This window comes from Saccostrea echinata, unplaced genomic scaffold (genome assembly GCF_033153115.1).
Source record: "Saccostrea echinata isolate AGI-Se365-2 ecotype Australia unplaced genomic scaffold, CSIRO_AGI_Sech_v1 ptg000056l, whole genome shotgun sequence".
In the NCBI taxonomy this organism is placed as follows: domain Eukaryota; kingdom Metazoa; phylum Mollusca; class Bivalvia; order Ostreida; family Ostreidae; genus Saccostrea; species Saccostrea echinata.
In genome coordinates, this window is record NW_026889805.1 from 18,318,143 (window position 1) to 18,339,057 (window position 20,915).

The window sequence follows — 20,915 nt, forward strand, 5'->3', positions numbered from 1 at the left end:
CTATTTCAATATATAAGTCGTGATATTATACAGAAAATTTGAGAAAATATTAACTTCAAATCTGTGTCTAAGCACCTTTAAAGTAGGGATGATGTTTATTTGTGAAAATAGATACATGTATTTGCATACAGTAATACTTGGAAAAATTACAGAGAGATGAAAAAAAAATCTGTTGTTTTTATAGGTGTGCATGTACAAATATGTTTTAGATTTATAATACATGTAATATCAACATTTTTTCCAGGATGTTTAATGAAGTTTTTCTTGGCATTTTCTGTGTACTCCAATGGGAAGAAACTTCTAAGTACAAAGAAGACTGCAAGCACCTTGGGTGCCGTTAATGGAGTGCGGTTTTTCAGCATGTCCTGGGTCATACTGGGTCATACTCTGGCATTTGGTCTTGGAATGGTTTGTAAGTTTCAGAATGACACTGTATTGATCTTGAGTTAACTCTCGTGTAAACACACAATATACCATAAGAAATACATATGAAAACTGAACTATTTCATTTCACTATGATTTTATTCACATTGATTCTTCATTTGTTGATTTATTAGGCCACTGGGAATTTTTTTAGTTTTTTAATTATTTTAGCAAATCTTGGATATATTGTACCAATCCTTTTGAAGAGAAGGTCATATCATGTCATCATCAATGCTTTGGTGTCAGTGGATTCATTCTTTTTACTCAGGTGTGTTTTGGTAATGGAAGACATTAAGTCTAGCTATACAAAATAAAAATCAAAATGTCACTTTATTATCAAGGTGTTTTTCAATTTGAAAATGTTTTAGTTACAAGTTTTTAATGAAGTAAATGTATTTAAAGTTGAAGAAAGTCATTTTGTATGAAATTATTCATATTAAAAGTATATCACGTATATTGCTTAATTTTTTTATTCAGCATTAAATGCATAAAGGAAAATGTTTATAATCTTATTTATTTGTATATGTATAGTATTTTGAAATCTATAAAGCCTTTCCAAGTATATATATTACTATAATCATGATTACTGCATACATACACTTTATTTTCAATTCCTGTTTTATTTTCATCACAGATTTTAAAATAGTGATAATTGTTATGGTTTACAAAATGTAAAGATAATACAGTACCAGTATTTTATAAACCATCTATCATTCTTACAACTTTATTTCAAGATTGGTCAGTTTGAAGTTCATCCATGACCATAAATTTTGGTGACTGAGAAAAAGTTTTTCATATTACCCAGTAAATACAAAATGAAAAATACAGTTGTACTTCGGTATCTCGAACACTGATATCTCGAATACCATGGATATGTCGAAGTGATTTGGAAGTCCCAATCGCTTATTCCTTAAGTATTTTACCCTGGATATCTCGAACCCTCGGATATCTCAAATTATTTTCTCGGTCCCACCAGGTTCGAGATAACGAGGTTTGACTGTAATTGCGAGTAAAAGAAAGTTGCCGAACCTGCAAATATTTTTTGCATACAATTAAAAGTTGGTTTACAGTACATGTATTTTGAAAATAAGGCCTTAAAGAGACAGTTGGATTGTTATAATTAATGCCTTACATTTTTTTGGCAGTGGACTCTTAGTTTCATATTTACTTCTGAAAGAACTTAGAAGAAATGAAGGAAAGAAAATCAACTGGATTGCTTTCATTGCCAAATTTTACTTTCATCGATACTGGAGGTTAGTCTCTATGTTGGACCTTGATCCAAGGTCATTGTAAAATGGTAACATATTAAGGGAGGCAAATTTATGACATATCAAAGGTAATATAATCAAGCTAGCATGAATAAATTGTGATAAAAGTCTTAAACTATTTGTTTAGTTATAATAAAATTAATTATTTCAGGTTAACACCTCCCTTGATGCTTCTTATGTTTGTGTATGTGCCCCTTTTCCGGTATGTATCAGATGGTCCATTTTGGCCCCAGAATGGAGTGGAGCCAGGGCAATGCAATAAGACATGGTGGCATACCATGCTCTACATCAATAATTTTTATGATGAGGTAATTTTAAATTTGGTTGAACAGATAATTTGTCTCTTTAATGGGCAAAATAACCTCAGATGAAATTTGTTATTGGTTTTCTTTTTCCTATTTTAAAAAAGTAATGAAATTGAAAAAATACCATATTACAGCTACATAATCAATTCAGTCTTTTATATGCTATTTTTCACTGGACATTGGTATGTATAACAGTAATCAAAGTTGCATACAGTTTTTAGCTCACCTCAGCGAAGTCGGGGGGAGCTTATGTGATACCGTCTGTGTCCCAGGTTAAAGTTTTGGGTGCAGTTTTCTTTTTAAGTACTTCTATGCCCTACATTAAACTGATATGCATGAAAGATGCTTCTAATGTGTTTCATTGTACCACTCAAGGTTTCAGATGCTGCAATTTCAGCAAAGGAATGACAAGGTTAAAGTTTTTGGTGCAGGTCTTATTTCCAAGTAACTATAAGCCCTATGTTGACCAAACTTGTATGGATGATGCATCTCAGAATGCACACTACTAAGCTTGCTTCGGATGCTGGATCTGACCTACATTTTCCAGATGAGTGACCAGTTAAAGTTTTTGGAGCAGGTTCATTCTACAGTAACTATAAGCCCTATGTTGACCAAACTTGCATGGATGATACATCTAAGGATGCACACGAACAGGCTTGCTTCAGATGCTGGATCTGACCTACTTTTTCGGATGAGTTACCAGGTGAAAGTTTTTGCAGCAGGTTCATTCTAAAGTAACTACCAGAATAAGCCCCATGCTGACAAAACTTGCATGGAGAATACATCTAAGAATTAATGGATACTACCAGGCTTGCTTGGGATGCTAGATCTGACCTTCATTTTCCAGATGAGTGACCAGGTCAAGGATACACCAAGGTTTCCAAATACCAGAATTTAATTTCCATGTAATTCTTTTATTATCAAAGATAATATAATAAAAGTATATATCATTTGAAAGCTTGATAAATTTACTATTTAATTATCCTAATTTAAACTTTAATTGATAACTTTTTAAAAATTATTTAAATATTAATGTAAATTTTAGTGCATAAATATTTTATAAATCAACTTTTTTGTTTTTAACCCCTCAAAGTGGTCATTTTGCCTCAAGGTAGATTAAAGATTGAACTTAAAAACTGTATCTCAGATTTTTGATAAATCTTCTAATTCAAAAGTTACAGCCATTTGCCCTTCAATGTTACCAATTTATTAGCCTAATTTGACAATTCTCTCAATAATTCCAAAACTAAGCTAGATATCAAAAATCTGAGATACAGTTTTGTGAACACACATTTGAGAAGCAAAACATTTAATTTTCAGAGAAATTGGTCAATATTTAATTTTCAGAGAAATTGGTCAATAAATAAGGGAGCTGAATCCTTTGAAATAATAACACAAACTGTCTGATCTTACTTAACAGTAGAGGGCAAAAACCCATTACACAACAAAATCTGCAAAGCTAGGAATATATGACACATTGGAGATTCAGCTTTGGATACCTATCACTTAGGCATATTTCCAATGCATATTCACAAGAATGGGAGGTTCTCTTCTGTATTTAGATGCTTTTAATTGAGTAAAATAGGTTCAATTATGAATCAGAAAGCTTTCCCGGTAAAATGACAAGAGCTAAGCTCCACCTCCTATTTTATGGTCATCAGTGATCTGTTAGATTTCCTTCTATAAATCTAGAGTCCCTGTAGTTTAATTACTGATAACCTCTGTGTGGCTAGTGAAGAATTCCCAAAGTGGTCACAGTGATTTATTGCATCTTTCATGAGCAGGCAGTCACAGATCAAATCAGAAGCTTCAATAATGGAACATTCACATGTGGTAGTGTTTATGTTTCATTATTGTTAAATAATTAGAAAACCATTTCATAATTACCAAGAATTTTACATGCATTATAAAGCAGTGATTAACTTCTTTTTCTTAGCCAAAAATCTCAAAATGTTGAAAATCTTGAAGAAAAAAAAACCTTTGATGTATGCTTAAGTTCTTTGAGCACCTTTATTCTAAAGGAACTATAGGGCCTATGTTGATTAAACTTGCATAGAGGATACATCTAAGGATCCACACTAATGGACTTGCTTCAGATGTTGGATCTGACATATATTTTCCAGATAATGGACCAGGTTAAAGTTTTGGATGCAGGTCTATTACTTAGAAACTATAAGGCCTATCTGAACCAAATTTACATGAATGATGCATCAAGAAATGAACACTCTCAAACTTGCTTCAGATGCTGGATTTGAATTATATTTTCTGAATGATTGACCAGGTTGAAGTTTTTGAAATCTATTCCCAAGTAACTGCAAGCCCCATCAGATCAAAATTGCATGAATTTTGCATCTTGGGATGTATACTACTAGATTATTAGTTTAATGTGGACTTTGCCTCACTATAAGACAACATTTTTTGAGGTGAGCTCTGTAATCTCTGATTACCTATGTTTAGCTCTACTGGTCAGAGACCAGAAGAGCTTACGTGATAGTAATGACATTTGTCATCTGTCCATCTGTTCATCTGTCTGTCTGTAAATAATTTTTCAAACTACTTTCCTTCAACAATTTTAGTATGATTTCAATATAACTTAAATTGGTACACAAGTAGACTACACTAAGATACATAATTTGGTTTATGGGTTTTTAGCTCACCTTGACGAAGTCGAGATGAGCTTATGCTATACCCCCAGCGTCGGTGTCCCAGTTAAAGTTTTAGGAGCAAGTCCATTCCCAAGTAACTGTAAGCCCTAGCTGGACCAACTTGCATGGATGATGCATCTAGGGATGGACACTACCACACTTGCTTCGGATGCTGGATTTGACCTAGATTTTCCAGATGAGTGACCAGGTTAAAGTTTTTGGAGCAGGTCTGTTCCCAAGTAACTATAATCCCTACCTGGACCAAGCTTTCATGGATGATGCATCTAGGGAAGTACACTACCACACTTGCTTCGGATGCTGGATCTGACCTAGTTTTTTTAGATGGGTGACCAGGTTAAGATTTTGGAGCAGGTCCATTCCCAAGTAACTATAATCCCTACCTGGACCAAACTTGCATGGATGATGCATCTAGGGATTGACACTACCACACTTGCTTCGGATGCTGGATTTGACCTAGATTTTTCAGATGAGTGACCAGGTTAAAGTTTTTGGAGCTGGTCTGTTCCCAAGTAACTATAATCCCTACCTGGACCAAACTTGCATGGATGATGCATCTAGGAATGGACACTACCACACTTGCTTGGGTTGCTAGATCTGACCTAGATTTTCCAGATGAGTGACCAGGTTAAGATTTTGGAGCAGGTCCATTCCCAAGTAACTATAAGCCCTACCTGGACCAAACTTTCATGAATGATGCATCTAGGAATGTACACTAGCCCACCTGCTTTAGGATGCTGGATTTGACCTAGATTTTCCACATGAGTGAATTATAGTCAAATTTAACCAAATTAGCATGGATGATGTATCTAGGGATGGATACTTCCAGACCTGCTTTGAATTCTGAATCTGACCTACATCTTCCAGATGAGTGACCAGGGTAATTTTTTTTTGAGTAGCTATATAATACTATGGCCTGTTATGATTAAACTTGTATAGATGGTTCATCTAAAAATGAAAACTTCCAGACTTGCTTTTAATTTTGGACTGACCAAAATTTTCTTGATCAGTAAACAGGTTAAAAGTTTTTGAGCAGGTCTATTTCCAAGTAACTATAAGTCCTACTTAAATCAAACTTGCATGGATATTGATCTTTGCATGTACACTAACTAGAAAAAAAATATGATGTGAAATTTGCCTTACTTATAGATAATATTCGTCGAGGTGAGCTTCGTAATCTTTGATTACCTATGTTTGATTTAGATCAATGATGTTGCCTTGGTTACTAAAAATATAAATTTGTAAAATTCCTTCAAAACACTACTCCTCCTACAGTTTTGATTTGATTTCAATAAGATTTTTTACACAAGTAGACTACATTAAGATACATAATTCTGTATATCAGTTTTTGATTTTGACAGTGTTGTCTTTAATATTGAAAATAGAAATTTCTGTAAATTTCTTTCAAAATGCCACTCCTCGTACAGTTTTGTCCAATTTCAATAAAAATTTGTACACAAGTAGACTACACTAAGATGCATAATTTTGTGTAATTGCATGCATTTTAAAAAAGGATGTTGCCATGGTAACTAAAATTAGAAATTTTGTGAGATTCTTTCAAAAGGCAACTCCTTCTACAGTTACTGTAGTCCAATAAATTAAAACTTGTCACGAAAAGAGAATTAACCATTGATCATTATTCTATTGATTGCTGTTGTCATAGTTTCACGTTCAAGTGTTTCTTTTCTCTACAATAACTTTTGTTATAAGTATAAACCAGTTGAACTAGTCTCATCAGAGACTTCTTGGTTAATACATATAACGCACAGCTTCTTTTCTTTTGTTTAATCGAATATGTTCAAGAATATCCTTGAAATCATTTTAAAAATACCTATATGAAGTACATGTATAATATGACTGTTTTTATTCAGTTTTACATTGCATCCTTTGTAATGACAGGAATGTATGGCATGGACCTGGTATTTAGCCAATGATATGCAGTTTTTTATACTTAGTCCATTTATCATCATACCTTTGTACTAGTGAGTATAGAAAAGATTAAATACACAACTTTTTACAAGAACTGTTGGAAAATTATCTGTGGGGAAATTATAGATTATACTTTTTACAGCTGAATATCATTGGAAAGTTGGAATAAGTGTTTGGCTATAGCCCAGAGTAGACACTGGCACAGGTCACACAAAAGTGCATAAGATTAGTTCATGTGATCTATCCCTCCAGATTAAGTATTTTGCAAAGGCTAATTTACATTTTACATTGGCCAAAAAATAAATAATACTGTAAACCAACTTTTATTCACGTGCGAGAAATATCCGCGAGTTTCGCGACCTACTTTAATTCGCAAATATTAATCGCTGCAAACCAATTACTTTGCTTTGTATATGTAGAGAATGTTTCCTCATGTTTCGCAAAAATCAATTGTCATGGATTGATTTCAAACTGACAATTTGCGAATAAAAGTTGACACTAATGATAGCTGGTTTACAGTATTAAATAATAAATAAATAGAATGGATGACATATCCAGGGGAACTTTTTCTACATTGTTACAATAGTCAATGTTTTTGATGATGGACATAAGTGTCTGCTTGATCTGTCTTATGAGAATAAGTGACGTTTAGTCTAGTTTTTGTGGCAGCCTCTCTTCCAACTGTATGCTATATAATTTCCAGATACATTGCCTTGACTTCTCTGTGACCATGAAATCTATTTTCCCCATTTTGTGTTAAGCTCAGTTTCAAAGTAACCTTTCATGATATCTTTATCAAAACTTATACTCTGATACATATTGGTAGAAATTATTCAGATCTTTTATAATTTTCTGACCTTGACATTTTCTATGATCTTGACCTCATTATTCATCATTTTGCTTTTAACTCGGTTTCAAAGAAATGGTTCATATGTTTTAAATCAAACTTCATACAATCATACAAATTGGTGAGACTATTCAACTGTGTCCTATTTTTTTACCTTGACCTGCCATATCACCTTGACCTTACTATTAATTATTTTACAATTAACTTAGTTTCAAAGAAACTGTTCATCAAACTTCATACACATATACAAATTGATGAGAACTATTCATCCATGTCACAATTTTTTGACCTCAACTTTCAGTAAGATATATTATTTAGAGCAGTTCAACCATGTCATTATTTTCTTATATTGACCCTCCAAAGATCTTAATTGACACAAACATTGCTTATGGCCTGAACATGTTCAGTTGTGGGTGGGGGTATCATTTCTTTGCCCAAAGACCCTCTAGCTTTGTTAGTCTTACCCACAGGCCTTATGATTGCTTCAATCCAACTTGCAAAAAATTTGGGGTTTAAAAAATAGATACTGGGTAATCTTTTTTTCACACCGGGCCCAAAACTTTTTGTTTAAAGTCAGATTAAAGCGATCTAAAGGCCTGTGGTTTTACCAAGTCCAAGATTTCATGAGTTGACTACATGTATAATTAGCTTTAGAACCAATGAATATTTATTTACAATGTAATCTTTTTATTATTTGCATGCATCAGTTTATATTATTAAATGATTGTTACAGTCATTTATTTAGCTCTACTGGTCAGAGACCAGAAGAGCTTATGCAATAGTAAGGTGTCCGTCGTCCGTCCGTCTAGCTGTCTGTCTGTCCATCTGTAAACAATTTTTCAAAACGCTACTCCTCCTACAATTTTAGTCTGATTTCAATATAACTTGGCACACAAGTAGACTACACTAAGATACATAATTCTGAGTATCGGTTTTTGATTTTGATGAACGGTGTTGCCATGGTTACTAAAAATAGAGATTTCTGGGAAGTACTTTCAAAACGCTACGCCTCCTACAGTTTTAGTCTGATTTCAATATAACTTAGCACACAAGTAGACTATACTAAGATACATAATTCTCTTTATCGGTTTTTCATTTCTATGAACGGTGTTGCCATGGTTACTAAAAATAGAAATTTCCTTGAAATACTTTGAATTCAAAATGCTATTCCTCCTACAGTTTTGATCTGATTTCAATATAACTTGGCACACAAGTAGACTACAATAAGATACATTATTGTCTTTGTTGTTTTTTGATTTTGTTGAATGATGTTGCCATGATTACTAAAATCGAAATTTCTGTAAATTTCTTTTAAAAGATTATTCCCCCAATAGTTTTAGTCTGATTGCAATAAATCTTAATAAAAATACAAAAATCTCAATAAAACAAAAAGAGACTACACCAAGAATCATTATTCTATGTATTGCTGTTGCAAAGTTTCAAGTCCAAGTGCCACTTTTATCTTCCATTTTTATAAGTACAAACCAGTAGAGCTACAGTTTTGTCAGGGACTTCTGGTTATTAACATGTATGTGTGCCAGTATATATGAATGACTTATCATTTCATAAACCACAGTAATCAATTGTACACAAGAATCAAACAACAGAAAAAAGAAGAAAATATCAGACATTTAGATGTTCAGTACAGTGATGCTGATTTGTATTGTGTATATACAGCTCTAAATGGATTGGCGGGATGATAGGAACCTCACTCCTGTTTGCTAGCTGGGTTGCCACAGGAATTATTTCTAATTACTACAAATTACCAGCTTCCATGCTTGAGCAGTTAACTCACCCACAGTCAATGTATGTATTATCTGAATTCTTCAGTTATTTGTCTGTAAAGGTTAAACTATATAATGGGTATTTTCTATGGTTATTTATTTTTGTCCAGTACATTTTGGTTTCATCACTAGAATGCTAAATTTACAAAAATTTCATCCTACAGAAACATGGTATTGCAACCCTCCCCCAAAATGTATATGGTCACTTTAATGCTTCCAAAAATGAGGATCCTAAAAAGTTTGCTCTTGTTTTCAGTCCACCTGCAATGAAAATATCCATTATTTACTTAGAAGGATATAAATACATGTATTTTATTTGCTACCCAAATGCTGATTCAAAAAGAATAAGAATAGCATTGACTTTTACTAAATGTGTTGGAATTTTGGCTGGACTGAGGACATGGGCCTGGAGAGCTCAGTGGTTAGAGCACATGACTAGTAATGCAGGGGTCCCCAGTTCAATTTCCGGTCCAGCCATATCTTTTTCATTATATAATAATTTATATATATATATATATATATATATATATATATATATATATATATATATATATATATATATATATATATATATATATATATATATATATATATATATATATATATTTATGAATTTTCAATGTATATAAACTCATTCCAGTGCAGGAAAGCAATAAACATATTACTTTTTAGTAATTAATTAATAGAATATACCCTTGTGTGCATATGCTTACATGTATGTAAAGCCAAATTCAAATCAATCAAAGTAAATTCAAATCAACATCCTGTATTTATGGTAAAGAAAGTACATTGTACAGCTTTTTTAGCTCACCTGAGCTGAAAGCTCAAGTGAGCTTTTCTGATCACCTGTTGTCCGTCGTCCGTCCGTCCGTTTGTCTGTCCATCTGTCTGTAAACTTTTCACATTTTCAACTTCTTCTCAAGAAACACTGAGGCAATTTTAACCAAAGTTGGTACAGAGCATCCTTGGGTGAAGGGGAGTTTAGGGCCAACCCCCCTTACAAGGGGAGATAATCAAGAAAAGACAAAAATAGGGTGGGGTCATTAAAAAATCTTCTTCTCAAGAACCACAGGGCCAGAAAAGCTGAAACTTATGTTGAAGCATCATTGGGTAGTGTAGATTCTAAATTGTTCAAATCATGGCCCCTGGGGGTAGGGCGGGGCCACAATAGGGAATCCAAGCTTTACAATGAAATATATAGGCAAAAATCTTTGAAAATCTTCTCCTCAAGAACCACTGGGCCAGAAAAGCTGAAACTTATGTGAAAGCATCCTTGGGTTGTGTAGATTTTAAATTGTTCAAATCATGGCCCCCGGGGGTAGGGCGGGGCCACAATAAATATTACAAAGGGGAGGTCTTGTGAAGAACAGCAGGGCCAAAGTAACTCAGGTGAGCGTTGTGGCCCATGGGCCTCTTGTTTTCCTCATTGAAATGTCTAAACCAGTTTATTTTCATGTTTCAGGCAGAGTGACTACTTCAATATATACTACGTCAAACCATACTGCAGGATAGGTCCGTACATCATAGGAATATGGTTTGGCTATTTCTTGTACAAAACAGACTGCAAACTGAAGATAAACAAGGTATTTCACATAACTCAACTTTGTATAGATGATATTTGATACTGTGTATAGAACTGTTGAAAGTCACACGAGTGTTGTTCATATACAGGAATATTTAACGCCCACTGCCTCACTGATCCCAAACACAACAAATCTGAAATCTTTCCAATGTGATATAATATTAATTAATTTTAGCTTTTTTCCCCAAATATTCAGTATCTTCTTGAAAAATGTTTAATGTTAAGAAACTGAAAAAAAAACATTCAGTAATCCAGTAATCCCTAGAATGCTCTTTTTTTTTTTAAAGTCAAAGGTGATCTATTGCTGATTTTTTTTGTTCATCATCATTAAAATATTTACATATTGTAGGTGCTAAATTTATTTATTTGGATGGTAGCTGCTACACTAGCCTGTCTCGTAGTGTATGGGTTATATGATGAGCTCAATGGTTATGTACACATGTCACAAAGTGTAAAAGATCTGTATAACACCACACATCGTACTGTATGGGGGGCCTGTGTAGGCTGGGTGATATTTGCTTGTGCTACTGGAAATGGAGGTAAGGTTTTGTGTTGTGGTGTTGTTGCTTATAGATTTATTGATAAATTTATTGATCTGATGCAAAGGCTTACATGAAATTTGAAGATAACATGCAGTAATCATGCTGAGAAGTCCCATGAAACAATACACATTTATTGCATGATAGTGAGGGAGACATTATTAGTTACATAGTTTTGTAGTGAACAGGGTACGGGATGATACCTGGTTAGTAAATTTCATACCTGGCGAGGCGAAGCTGAGCCAGGTATGGAATTTACTAACCAGGTATCATCCCGTACCCTGTCACTACAAAACTATGTAACGAATTTACCCCACCGATAAAATATTTATGCATTGTCTGTGGCTTGTAAAATTGTTTTTCTCACTAGGCCTATATAATTATATGTTTCATCACTCATACAATGCCTATTATGACGTCACGTTATGTGACGTAATATTGTTTTGCGAGTGTTTCGTGCTGTAATAACGTACTGACAGTTTTGAAGACTTTCAGTAGAGGGAGGAAAAGGTTCCATCTTCGTTACTTACATTAGTTAACTGTTAAATTGTCAACAGACAGTCTGCAAATCGTGTGAACTCCACTTGTTCGAACGTTACAAAAGAACGATAACTCCATATCGACCATGTATTGATTTTCAAGCGACTAGGTATAAGTAATACACCCCCTTCACATGACAGACTTCAACCAATCGTAAGCCAGGATTTCATCGAAAAATCAACAGAGGTGGGGTAAGAAGATTTCTTTGCCCATGAAAAATCATATACCCAGAGGGCAACGCCCGAAGGGATAATGATTTTTCATGGGCGAAGAAATCATTCATGTCTCCCAAACATTCATGCAATAAATTGTTATATACAGAATTAAGCACAATACAGGAAATATAAAGAAGCTCCAATGAATAAAGTAAAAATTTGGTAAGAACAATATGAAACAAATGTAAGTTACACAACCAGCTGCTCTTCATAAAAAAATCCTTCTTGACAAGTCAGTGTGATTTACACACTAGTAACATTCAAACCCCAACCATGAAAACACAATTCTAAATATTTTTATTTTACACAATCAACGATATGAACAATCTAACCCATTAGTAGCCATCTCGGTTGCCGCAGTGTGACGTCACAATTGTGTGAAACACAAATTTTTGTTGCATTGCAAACATGACAGTCACATGACTGTCTCAGGCAATCCCCAATCATATTCTAATTTACTAGTGATTATTTATATGAGGTACATGTATAATAATATAAATTGTTCTCAGAGCTAACACGGACTGCTTAAAACATCATTGGTGGGATCAGGTGCCTCGGAGGTGCAAGTATACACTTTATATTTTGAAATGTCAATACAATGAATCAAAAACTTTTTTCAGGATTTATCAACACATTTTTGTCCTGGAGTTTGTTCACACCTTTGGCTCGTCTGACATATTTTGCATATCTGGTACATCCAATCCTTTTGGTGGGATATTACAGCAGTCTCAGGTCTACATTTTACTTGGATGATGCTACCCTGGTATGTGTTAAATCATAATTTAAAGTCTATCATTTCTCACAGTATGCAAAAAACAAACAAAATCACACAGCCAACTGACATATGGATCCATTTTACGTTTTATGATGGGTATCCTGGTACACTGTACAGCATATCTGCTTTTCCGCAATTTTATTTTCACAACCTGTATGCTTTTCGGTGACTACCCCATACTGCTTTTCTGCAATTGAACTTTACTATATAAGTTATGCATTATCTCCCCTTTTGAATACTTCCTTTCTGTGATTTTTAAATGGTCATTGTATTATGCACTTAACATCAAATATCAAATATTATTTTGCCAATATTTACCTGGATTATCATGTATCTCCCTATAGAGTTCTACCCTGTAGTACCACACTGTGATAAAAATTAAATGAATCACATTTTAAATGCTATGGTCAGGAATGTATTACAAATGATGGATTTATGTATAGAAAGGTCAGTGTTTTAAAGAATGATGTGTCTTACTGATGAAGTTAAAATATGCAAAGCCACAATTACAACTAATGTAAAAGAGATTGTCGAGGTAGAAACAAAAAGAATACAACAATCTCCGGAAAGACAAAAAAATGGCTGAAGCCAGTTGTAAGCAGGGAGAAACAGTTTTTACCTGGCTAATGGAAGAGGTAGATGCTAAAATAAATCACGGAAAAACAAAAAAATTAATTGCACAAAAGCAGTAAAATTTTGTCGTGGAAAAGCAGGATTAATATTTTGCAAAAAAGCTGTGTCCACTTGTGGAAAAGTAAAACTGCGCACTGTACATGTTATTATAGTCTAACCTAGTTATCTTGAACTCAATGGGACCAAGAAAAACATAAAGAGGTATCCAAGGGTTTGAGAGGCAAAGCAAATAAAGAAAAAGTGGTTGGGACCTCCTTTCAACAGTTTTCATGGTTTTCGAGACATTCATATTCAAGATATGTAAAATAAACTGTAGATATTAAAGACAAATGATGCGAACAAAACAATTCATTGCAGGGATCGATATATATTTTTGGATTAATTCATTACAATTCTGGTTGTAAATGATGCAAATTAATATCAAATTTCTAAAATAATGACATTGTAGACATTATGTGATGTTTAGGTGTCTTTCTTTTTGCCATCATCCTTATAAATCTATGTAAAAAAAATCATCACTATTTAGGACATTAATTTACTGAGAAACTTTAAATAAAAAATGAAACTTAATATGGATTAACTTATTTATTTTATCTTTATAAACATTAATTAGATAAACTGTGAAAAACCAGTCGGAACAAATCAATTGGTTTTGTGTGTGTGTGTGTGAAATGGAAAGTCAAGATTAATTTGTGCGATATTTTAGTTTACATTTTAAAAAAATTTTTTTACCTCACCTGAGCCAAAGGCTCAAGTTATAATAGCTTTTCCGATCAAAATTTATCTGTTGTTGTTGCTGTAGATTCAAGTTTGTTCCAGTCATGACCCCTGAAGGTAGGGCAGGGCCACAACAGGGGGTCAAAGTTTACCATAGGAATATATAGATAATATCTTTAAAAATCTTCTTCTCAAGAACAGCTGAGCCATTGTTAGTCATAAATGTATTATAAAATATAGAAGTATCCTCAGGTAATATAGATTCAAGTTTGTTAAAATCATGACCTCTGGGGGTTGGGTGGGACACAACAGGGGGCCAAAGATTTACATCGCAATATATAGGAAAAAAATTTCTTTAAAAATTTTCTTCTCAAGAACAGCTAAGCCATTATTAGTATCCTCAGGTAATGCAGATTAAAATTTGTTTAAATCATGGTGGGGCCACAACATTGAATGTTTCTTATCTTTACATATGAATATATAGGAAATATCTTTAAAAGTCTTCTTCTCAAGAACAACTACCTGTAAGCCATTATTAGTCATATTTATGCAGATCGAAGCAACCATAGGTTATGTAGAATCAAATTTGTTCAAATTATGACCCCCAGGGGTTTTGGGGGCTCAACAGAGGGTCAAAGATTTACATAAGAATATATAGGAATCATCTTGCAAAAAATCTTCCTCAAATCTTCTTTGCTTCAGCAAAGCCAGGATTATTCATAACAGGAGCACTTCAGGTCATGTAGATTCAAGTTTATTTAAATTTCGGGTGGTTAGGGTGGGGCCACAATGAGTGATCAGAATTTTACCTAGGAATACATAAGAAAAAATCTTTGAAATTCTTCTCTCAAGAACAGCAAAGTCATGATTAGTTATATTGATATGGAAGCATCCTGAGGTAGTGAAAATTCATGTTTCTCCCCCAAATCCCCTAAAGTTTTTAATACTGAACTGCTTTTATGCTTTTTTCCTAGCCTCTGTGATCACTGCTCAGGTGATTAAAGTGGCCTATGGACCTCTTGTATTATATACTATATAGTTAAATACATGTACATTGTAAACAATATATAAATGTAAATATGAGAAGAAAAGGACAGTACTATTTCACATACATGTACATGTATATCTCAAATTACAAATTACATGGGTTTGCCTACAATTTTTTTTAATCAACATAACAACCCCCCCCCCCCCCTTGCAAGTCTTGAATGTAATCTTCTGCAACATTTTGAATCTTAATAGAAGCAAAGGTCATATGCAACATTTTGAATCTTAATAGAAGCAAATTTTATATATATAAAGTGGCAATTTCACTTCTACATGTATTAGGATCATTTAATTCAGTACTACTTTCTGCATTTGTCCCAAAAATGTAAACTTTAGCTTTAATGACAGTTGTTTATCCATTTACTAGTTCTAGAAATCTACTTAATTTCCCTAGGCTGTTCAATTTGTGGGGATGTTGGTATTAACCTACATGGCAGCCTTTATCCTGTCCTTGGCATTTGAGGCTCCAATGCTTGGTCTGGAAAAAATCATATTTAATCGAGGTTCACCACAAGAGGAGAAAACAGCAACGTCTGATTCTAAACACAAGGAATGATAATGGCACCTCCATTAAAGTGTGCAGAAGTGGCAGAGAGTACAAGTTGTGCATAGGCAACCTCTTTTACATCATCATTAAATTACCCGGTAACCTGATTTTTCCACATGCCAAATTCCAATAATTTTTGAAATTGTCCTCCAAATACTTTAAAATCAATCAGTAGTATGTAATTTTTTTTAATAATTCCTCTACTAGTTTTTGTACATATAGTTCTACTTTCTTGTACCATTGGACTATTTCTTTGTGTGTATATTTCATTTAGTCATGTGCTTTGCCCTTAGTCTTAAGTACCGGTATTGTTAATTAAATCAGTTTTATGATTAAAAAATTATAAAGCAAAACAAGTTGCATATGTTAACCTCTAAAATGTTTCCAATCACATATCTCTGAATATTTTTAATTACTTCATTCTTGTATCTGTGATGTGAACACGATCATTCCAAGAGGAATTTTAAAGCTTATTTTTATTGTATAGTTTAATTTTTTCTGTGAATATCTGTGATACAGAATATAGACTTGTTTTAGGGATGTTTATTTTCATTTGTGCCAAATTTTTATCTGATAAATTACCAAAAATACCAAATTCAGCAATTACAGACTGAACCATGGACACAAATTTTATTTGTAATTTTATTTTGCTCTAGGATAGGGTTTCTACATGTAAGAACATTTACCTATGTATTCTTTTTAGCGCCATTTGCAGAAAGCAGCTTCTGCTAAATCAGGTACATCGCCAAATGCCTTGAGTACAAATATTTATATCTAGCACTTTCAGATGTGCACTAAATCAGATGCTAAATTGTTTTAAAATCAATTTCAGCAAAATATTAACATACTAAATTATATATATATATATATATATATATATATATATATATATATATATATATATATATATATATATATTAGGGATGGCAATTTGTAACCGGTGAACCGATTACTCGGTCGGAACGATGGCAGTCGATTAGAAAATCTGTAACTGGTTAATGGGAAAAAATAAAATATTTGTTAAATTGAACACATTTTTAAAAAAAATTATTTAAAAAAAAAGAAATCTCTTCACAAAGATGATCATTTGGGATTTAACGGATCTAATTTGGACGTACATGTAATTATGAATCTCCAGATAGAGACCGTAGTGTAATTGATCAGTTTATGTAGTGTTAATTACCGTGAAAACACCATGTCGTTACCCCCGACTGTCCTGTAATTCTTTAATGATAATAATTGGTTTATTCCCACTTAGCCAACATTTTGAAAAATCCTATTCCTACATAGCCAACATTTTGATTTTTTACACCTGAGTGATCAACAGGCTATAGTCTGTTTTCAGGTATATGTGCTTTACCTGAGGATTACTACCTTTGAAAAAAATAGTGTAAAAATAAATTCAAATGAAAACTTCAGTCAAAACATAAAATTAAAATTAAAATTTAAAAAAAAATGAAGTTCTAGAAAAAAAAAATTAATTTATATAAATATAGTAAAAAATAAACATAAATCTGCAATTTTTTTAAATTAAAAATTGAATATTGATAAAAGAAAATATTGAAAATTAATTAAGAAATAAAGTATTTTAAATCATACCAAAGAAATTGTATATTACATTGTAGAAACAATTTTGAATATTCTAAAATATATTTATCAGTTGTGATTAAAAATATTTATCTGAGTATGTAATATTCGACTGTGATAATGATCACAGTAACAGAATCTTTTGATACAAACTGATTCATTATCTGATTTAAAAAATCAACTTAGAAAATTTCATGCTTGATATTCACAACCCTGTCTTTTTAACTATATATGATTCTAATAGGGCCTATGTATTATTTCATATCATAAAAATTAAATTTTTTTCGGGGGGGGGGGGGGGGGGGGGATTCCTGTCATTTTGTTTTATTTTTACTCTACCATGGAAAATGTTTTTAAAAAACTATATATTTACTGAAGAATTAATGTTTGTACATTTTTCTTTTAAAATTTCATATACAGTTTGAATATTTAATTCTATGTTGCAGCATATTATGTGTTTTCCATTTAAACTTTAAAATTTTAGACTTGATTCAAGTTGAGCTATAGTTTATTTAAAAAGAAGGAGGATATAATGATTAATAATTTAAATATATTCAATGATCGGTTTTTGAATATTTATTTTATAATAAATATATTTAAAAACGTTTCCCGCCAAAGATGTTACAAATGTGACAAAGAAAATTTAAAAAAAAATTGTGATACAACACAGCAATAAAGAAGAATAAAACTGTTAATTATTAAAAATAATTAATTAAATCATACTGTAATTAATATATCAATTATTTTTATATTTTTAAGAAAAGATATTTTTGTACTTGCACTGAAACTCAATTCATCAAAAAAACTACATTCATCATGGTGTTCTTATATGTACATGCTACAAATTAAATAAATTATTTTATTCGGCTTATACATATAGCTTAAAACAGACTATAGCCTACCTGTAATTTATTTCTTTTGTTCTCAGTCTGCACCCCATTCCCACTTAGCCAACACATATTTACCTGTGTTTTACCTGTATTTTTTCAAAATGTTGGCTAAGTGGGAAGACACCTAATAATTGAATCATTGAGCACTGTGAATTGGTGTGTTTGTCGTTTTCAGTTTTCCATCCAATTTAATTATTAAACAAAAATTGTAAATTTAGGGCTTTAGAGTTCACATGTAGTTTTGATTATCATAGTGAAAATGCAGAAAGAACTTTTGTGACATCTGCTCTGGAAAATTAGGGGTTTTCTCAATTTTTTCTTGCTACTGAAATTTAAATAAAAAAATATGTACCCATATTTTTCTCATCCAAAATCAAGACTAACTGAATGTTTTAACTTCTATCGACTTATTTGGGTCTATTTGTGTATATGGACAGAGCTACTTGAAAAACAATTGTCAAGAAAACGTGCATTTTGATACGATTAACTGGTTAATCGGTCGGAACGCCTTGCGGTTAACCGATTAGCAATTCTGTAATCGATTGCCATCCCTAATATATATATATATATATATATATATATATATATATATATATATATATATATATATATATATATATATATATATATATATATATACCAAACAGACTTAAGTGATGCATTTGTGGATACTTTTTAAGATTACTGGTAGCCCCACTGGGGTATAACCGTACAGTTTTCATTTATGTCACATAGTTTATTTTCCATAAGAAAATCTTTAAAACAATAAAATGAATGCAGCATTTATTCAAAACTAAATGAATGAACATGTACTGGATAGTCAGTCTTTGTATCCATGCTTTAAAGTTATAACAATGACAATTTATGCATCAGCATCAATATACAATAGTTTAAAGAACAAAGTAATATTTCATTTTATTTTACTATGTATCTATATAGTTAGAACTTCAACATGCACTTGCAGTCTTATTTTTGGTAAACATGTATATACATGTACCTTAAAGATTTTTTTTATAGAATAATTAAGGTATACTAAACCTTATGCATTTTATTAAGATTTTACTTAATCATTAATATAAAACAGTTCAATTAAAATGGATCCATATTACAATGTATTACCAAATGACTGTAATCTTTTTTTTTCATAAAAAAAATTAATACTGGTAACTATCTGGGTCATCATTTACAAAAGAACTGAAATTTATTTTAATCTCTTATTTTAATTTCATTTAGAGATTTAGAGATTTTAGAGTGATCTTTCTGGTATGAAAAAAGCAAGCTTCAATATGTACTTTAATAAGTTTGCTATATCATACTATAATATTTTTTTTTTTAAAAACTGAACTTCAAATTTCTTAATATTTTACTCGTAATTTCCATGATCATAAAATTTCCTTATGAAATATATTTTTTGTGAATCTGACTTTAATACTGGTACATGCTAATTAAATTTCTTAGAAAGTCTTTCCATCAGAAACTTTCTATTTTGTTGAAAATTTATGTTATATGCAGTACTAGTTCTTATCAATGAATCTGTCTTGTGTCGTTTTATTTTAGAATGATGATCTGATAATATTGCCAACATTGTAAGTTTTTAACATATAGATGCTTGTGTGATGTAGATTTTCAGGTTAGTTATGTTCCCCAAACGAAGTTGGGGAACATATTGTTTTTACTCTGTTTCTTATTATTAAGGTCTTCCGTCTCCACGGAAGACCTTATAGTGATTCTATTGTTTCTTCTTATTATTATTATTCTTTTTTTTTTAGACAAAATTTTGTGCACGCGATTTCTCGAAAACTATTCAATGAATTTCTTTGAAATTTTCAGGGATAAAAGGTCTTTATATGAATTTTATATAAAATTCCGTTTTTTGGTAAATTCGGTTCCAGTGCCAAGTTATGGACAATTTCCTGATTTTAAAATGAAATTTTGTCCTAGAAGGATCTAAGAAACGGCTAAAGATATGAACTGGAGACTTGTTAGAGATGATAGACCATGACTTCTAGATGTTCGAAATTACCTTGGTTTTCGTCGTCAGTACTTCCGGTTGTCACCGGAAGTGTTCAAAGAAATCGTTAAATTTCAACTTTTCTTTTTTTAATCAAATCTTGCATCACATTATTGCAACTCTTTCGCAGTTTCGAAATATGTTGGTCCCACCGGAAACAAAAACGACAACTTCCGGTTATAAGAGAAAAACTACATATTTTGAGTATTTTACTTTCCCATAAATATCTTTCATAGGTAAAGTATTTGAAATGATTTTTACATATGTTATATAGATTGCAAATGTCTAAAGTTACGTCAAATATCTTTGCAAAATTCACTTCCGGTCGCGTGTTTTTCTGTCCTCAAAGTGAGAAAATATCTGAGCGAGATCTTAGAAACGGTAAGAGATTAAGACAACAAACTTATTTGAGTACTAGACCTTGAAGAGTAGGCAAAATTATTTAGGTTAAACTGTCAGCCGTCACTTCCGGTCGTCACAGGAAGTGATCAAAGAAATCAAAATATTCAACTTTTCTTGTTTAAATTGAAACTTGCATCACCTGATTACATCTCTTTCGCTGTTTTGAAATATGTTAGACTCCTCCGGAAACAAAAACGTTAACTTCCGGTTT

At 32.1% G+C, this 20,915-nt stretch overlaps 1 protein-coding gene across 1 annotated transcript in view; it reads left to right on the forward strand.

Moving 5' to 3' along the window:
- LOC133173180 (nose resistant to fluoxetine protein 6-like) overlaps positions 1-16,094 on the forward strand; it is a 28,164-nt gene extending 12,070 nt beyond the window's left edge. Inside the window, exons 6-15 of the mRNA XM_061308131.1 lie at positions 245-412; positions 595-691; positions 1,569-1,676; positions 1,843-1,999; positions 6,559-6,641; positions 9,113-9,241; positions 10,682-10,802; positions 11,151-11,340; positions 12,716-12,858; positions 15,662-16,094. Coding sequence (XP_061164115.1) covers positions 245-412; positions 595-691; positions 1,569-1,676; positions 1,843-1,999; positions 6,559-6,641; positions 9,113-9,241; positions 10,682-10,802; positions 11,151-11,340; positions 12,716-12,858; positions 15,662-15,823 — 1,358 coding nt within the window. The 3' untranslated portion in view covers positions 15,824-16,094. The remainder of the gene's footprint in view (positions 1-244; positions 413-594; positions 692-1,568; positions 1,677-1,842; positions 2,000-6,558; positions 6,642-9,112; positions 9,242-10,681; positions 10,803-11,150; positions 11,341-12,715; positions 12,859-15,661) is intronic.
- The last annotated feature ends 4,821 nt before the right edge of the window (positions 16,095-20,915 follow it).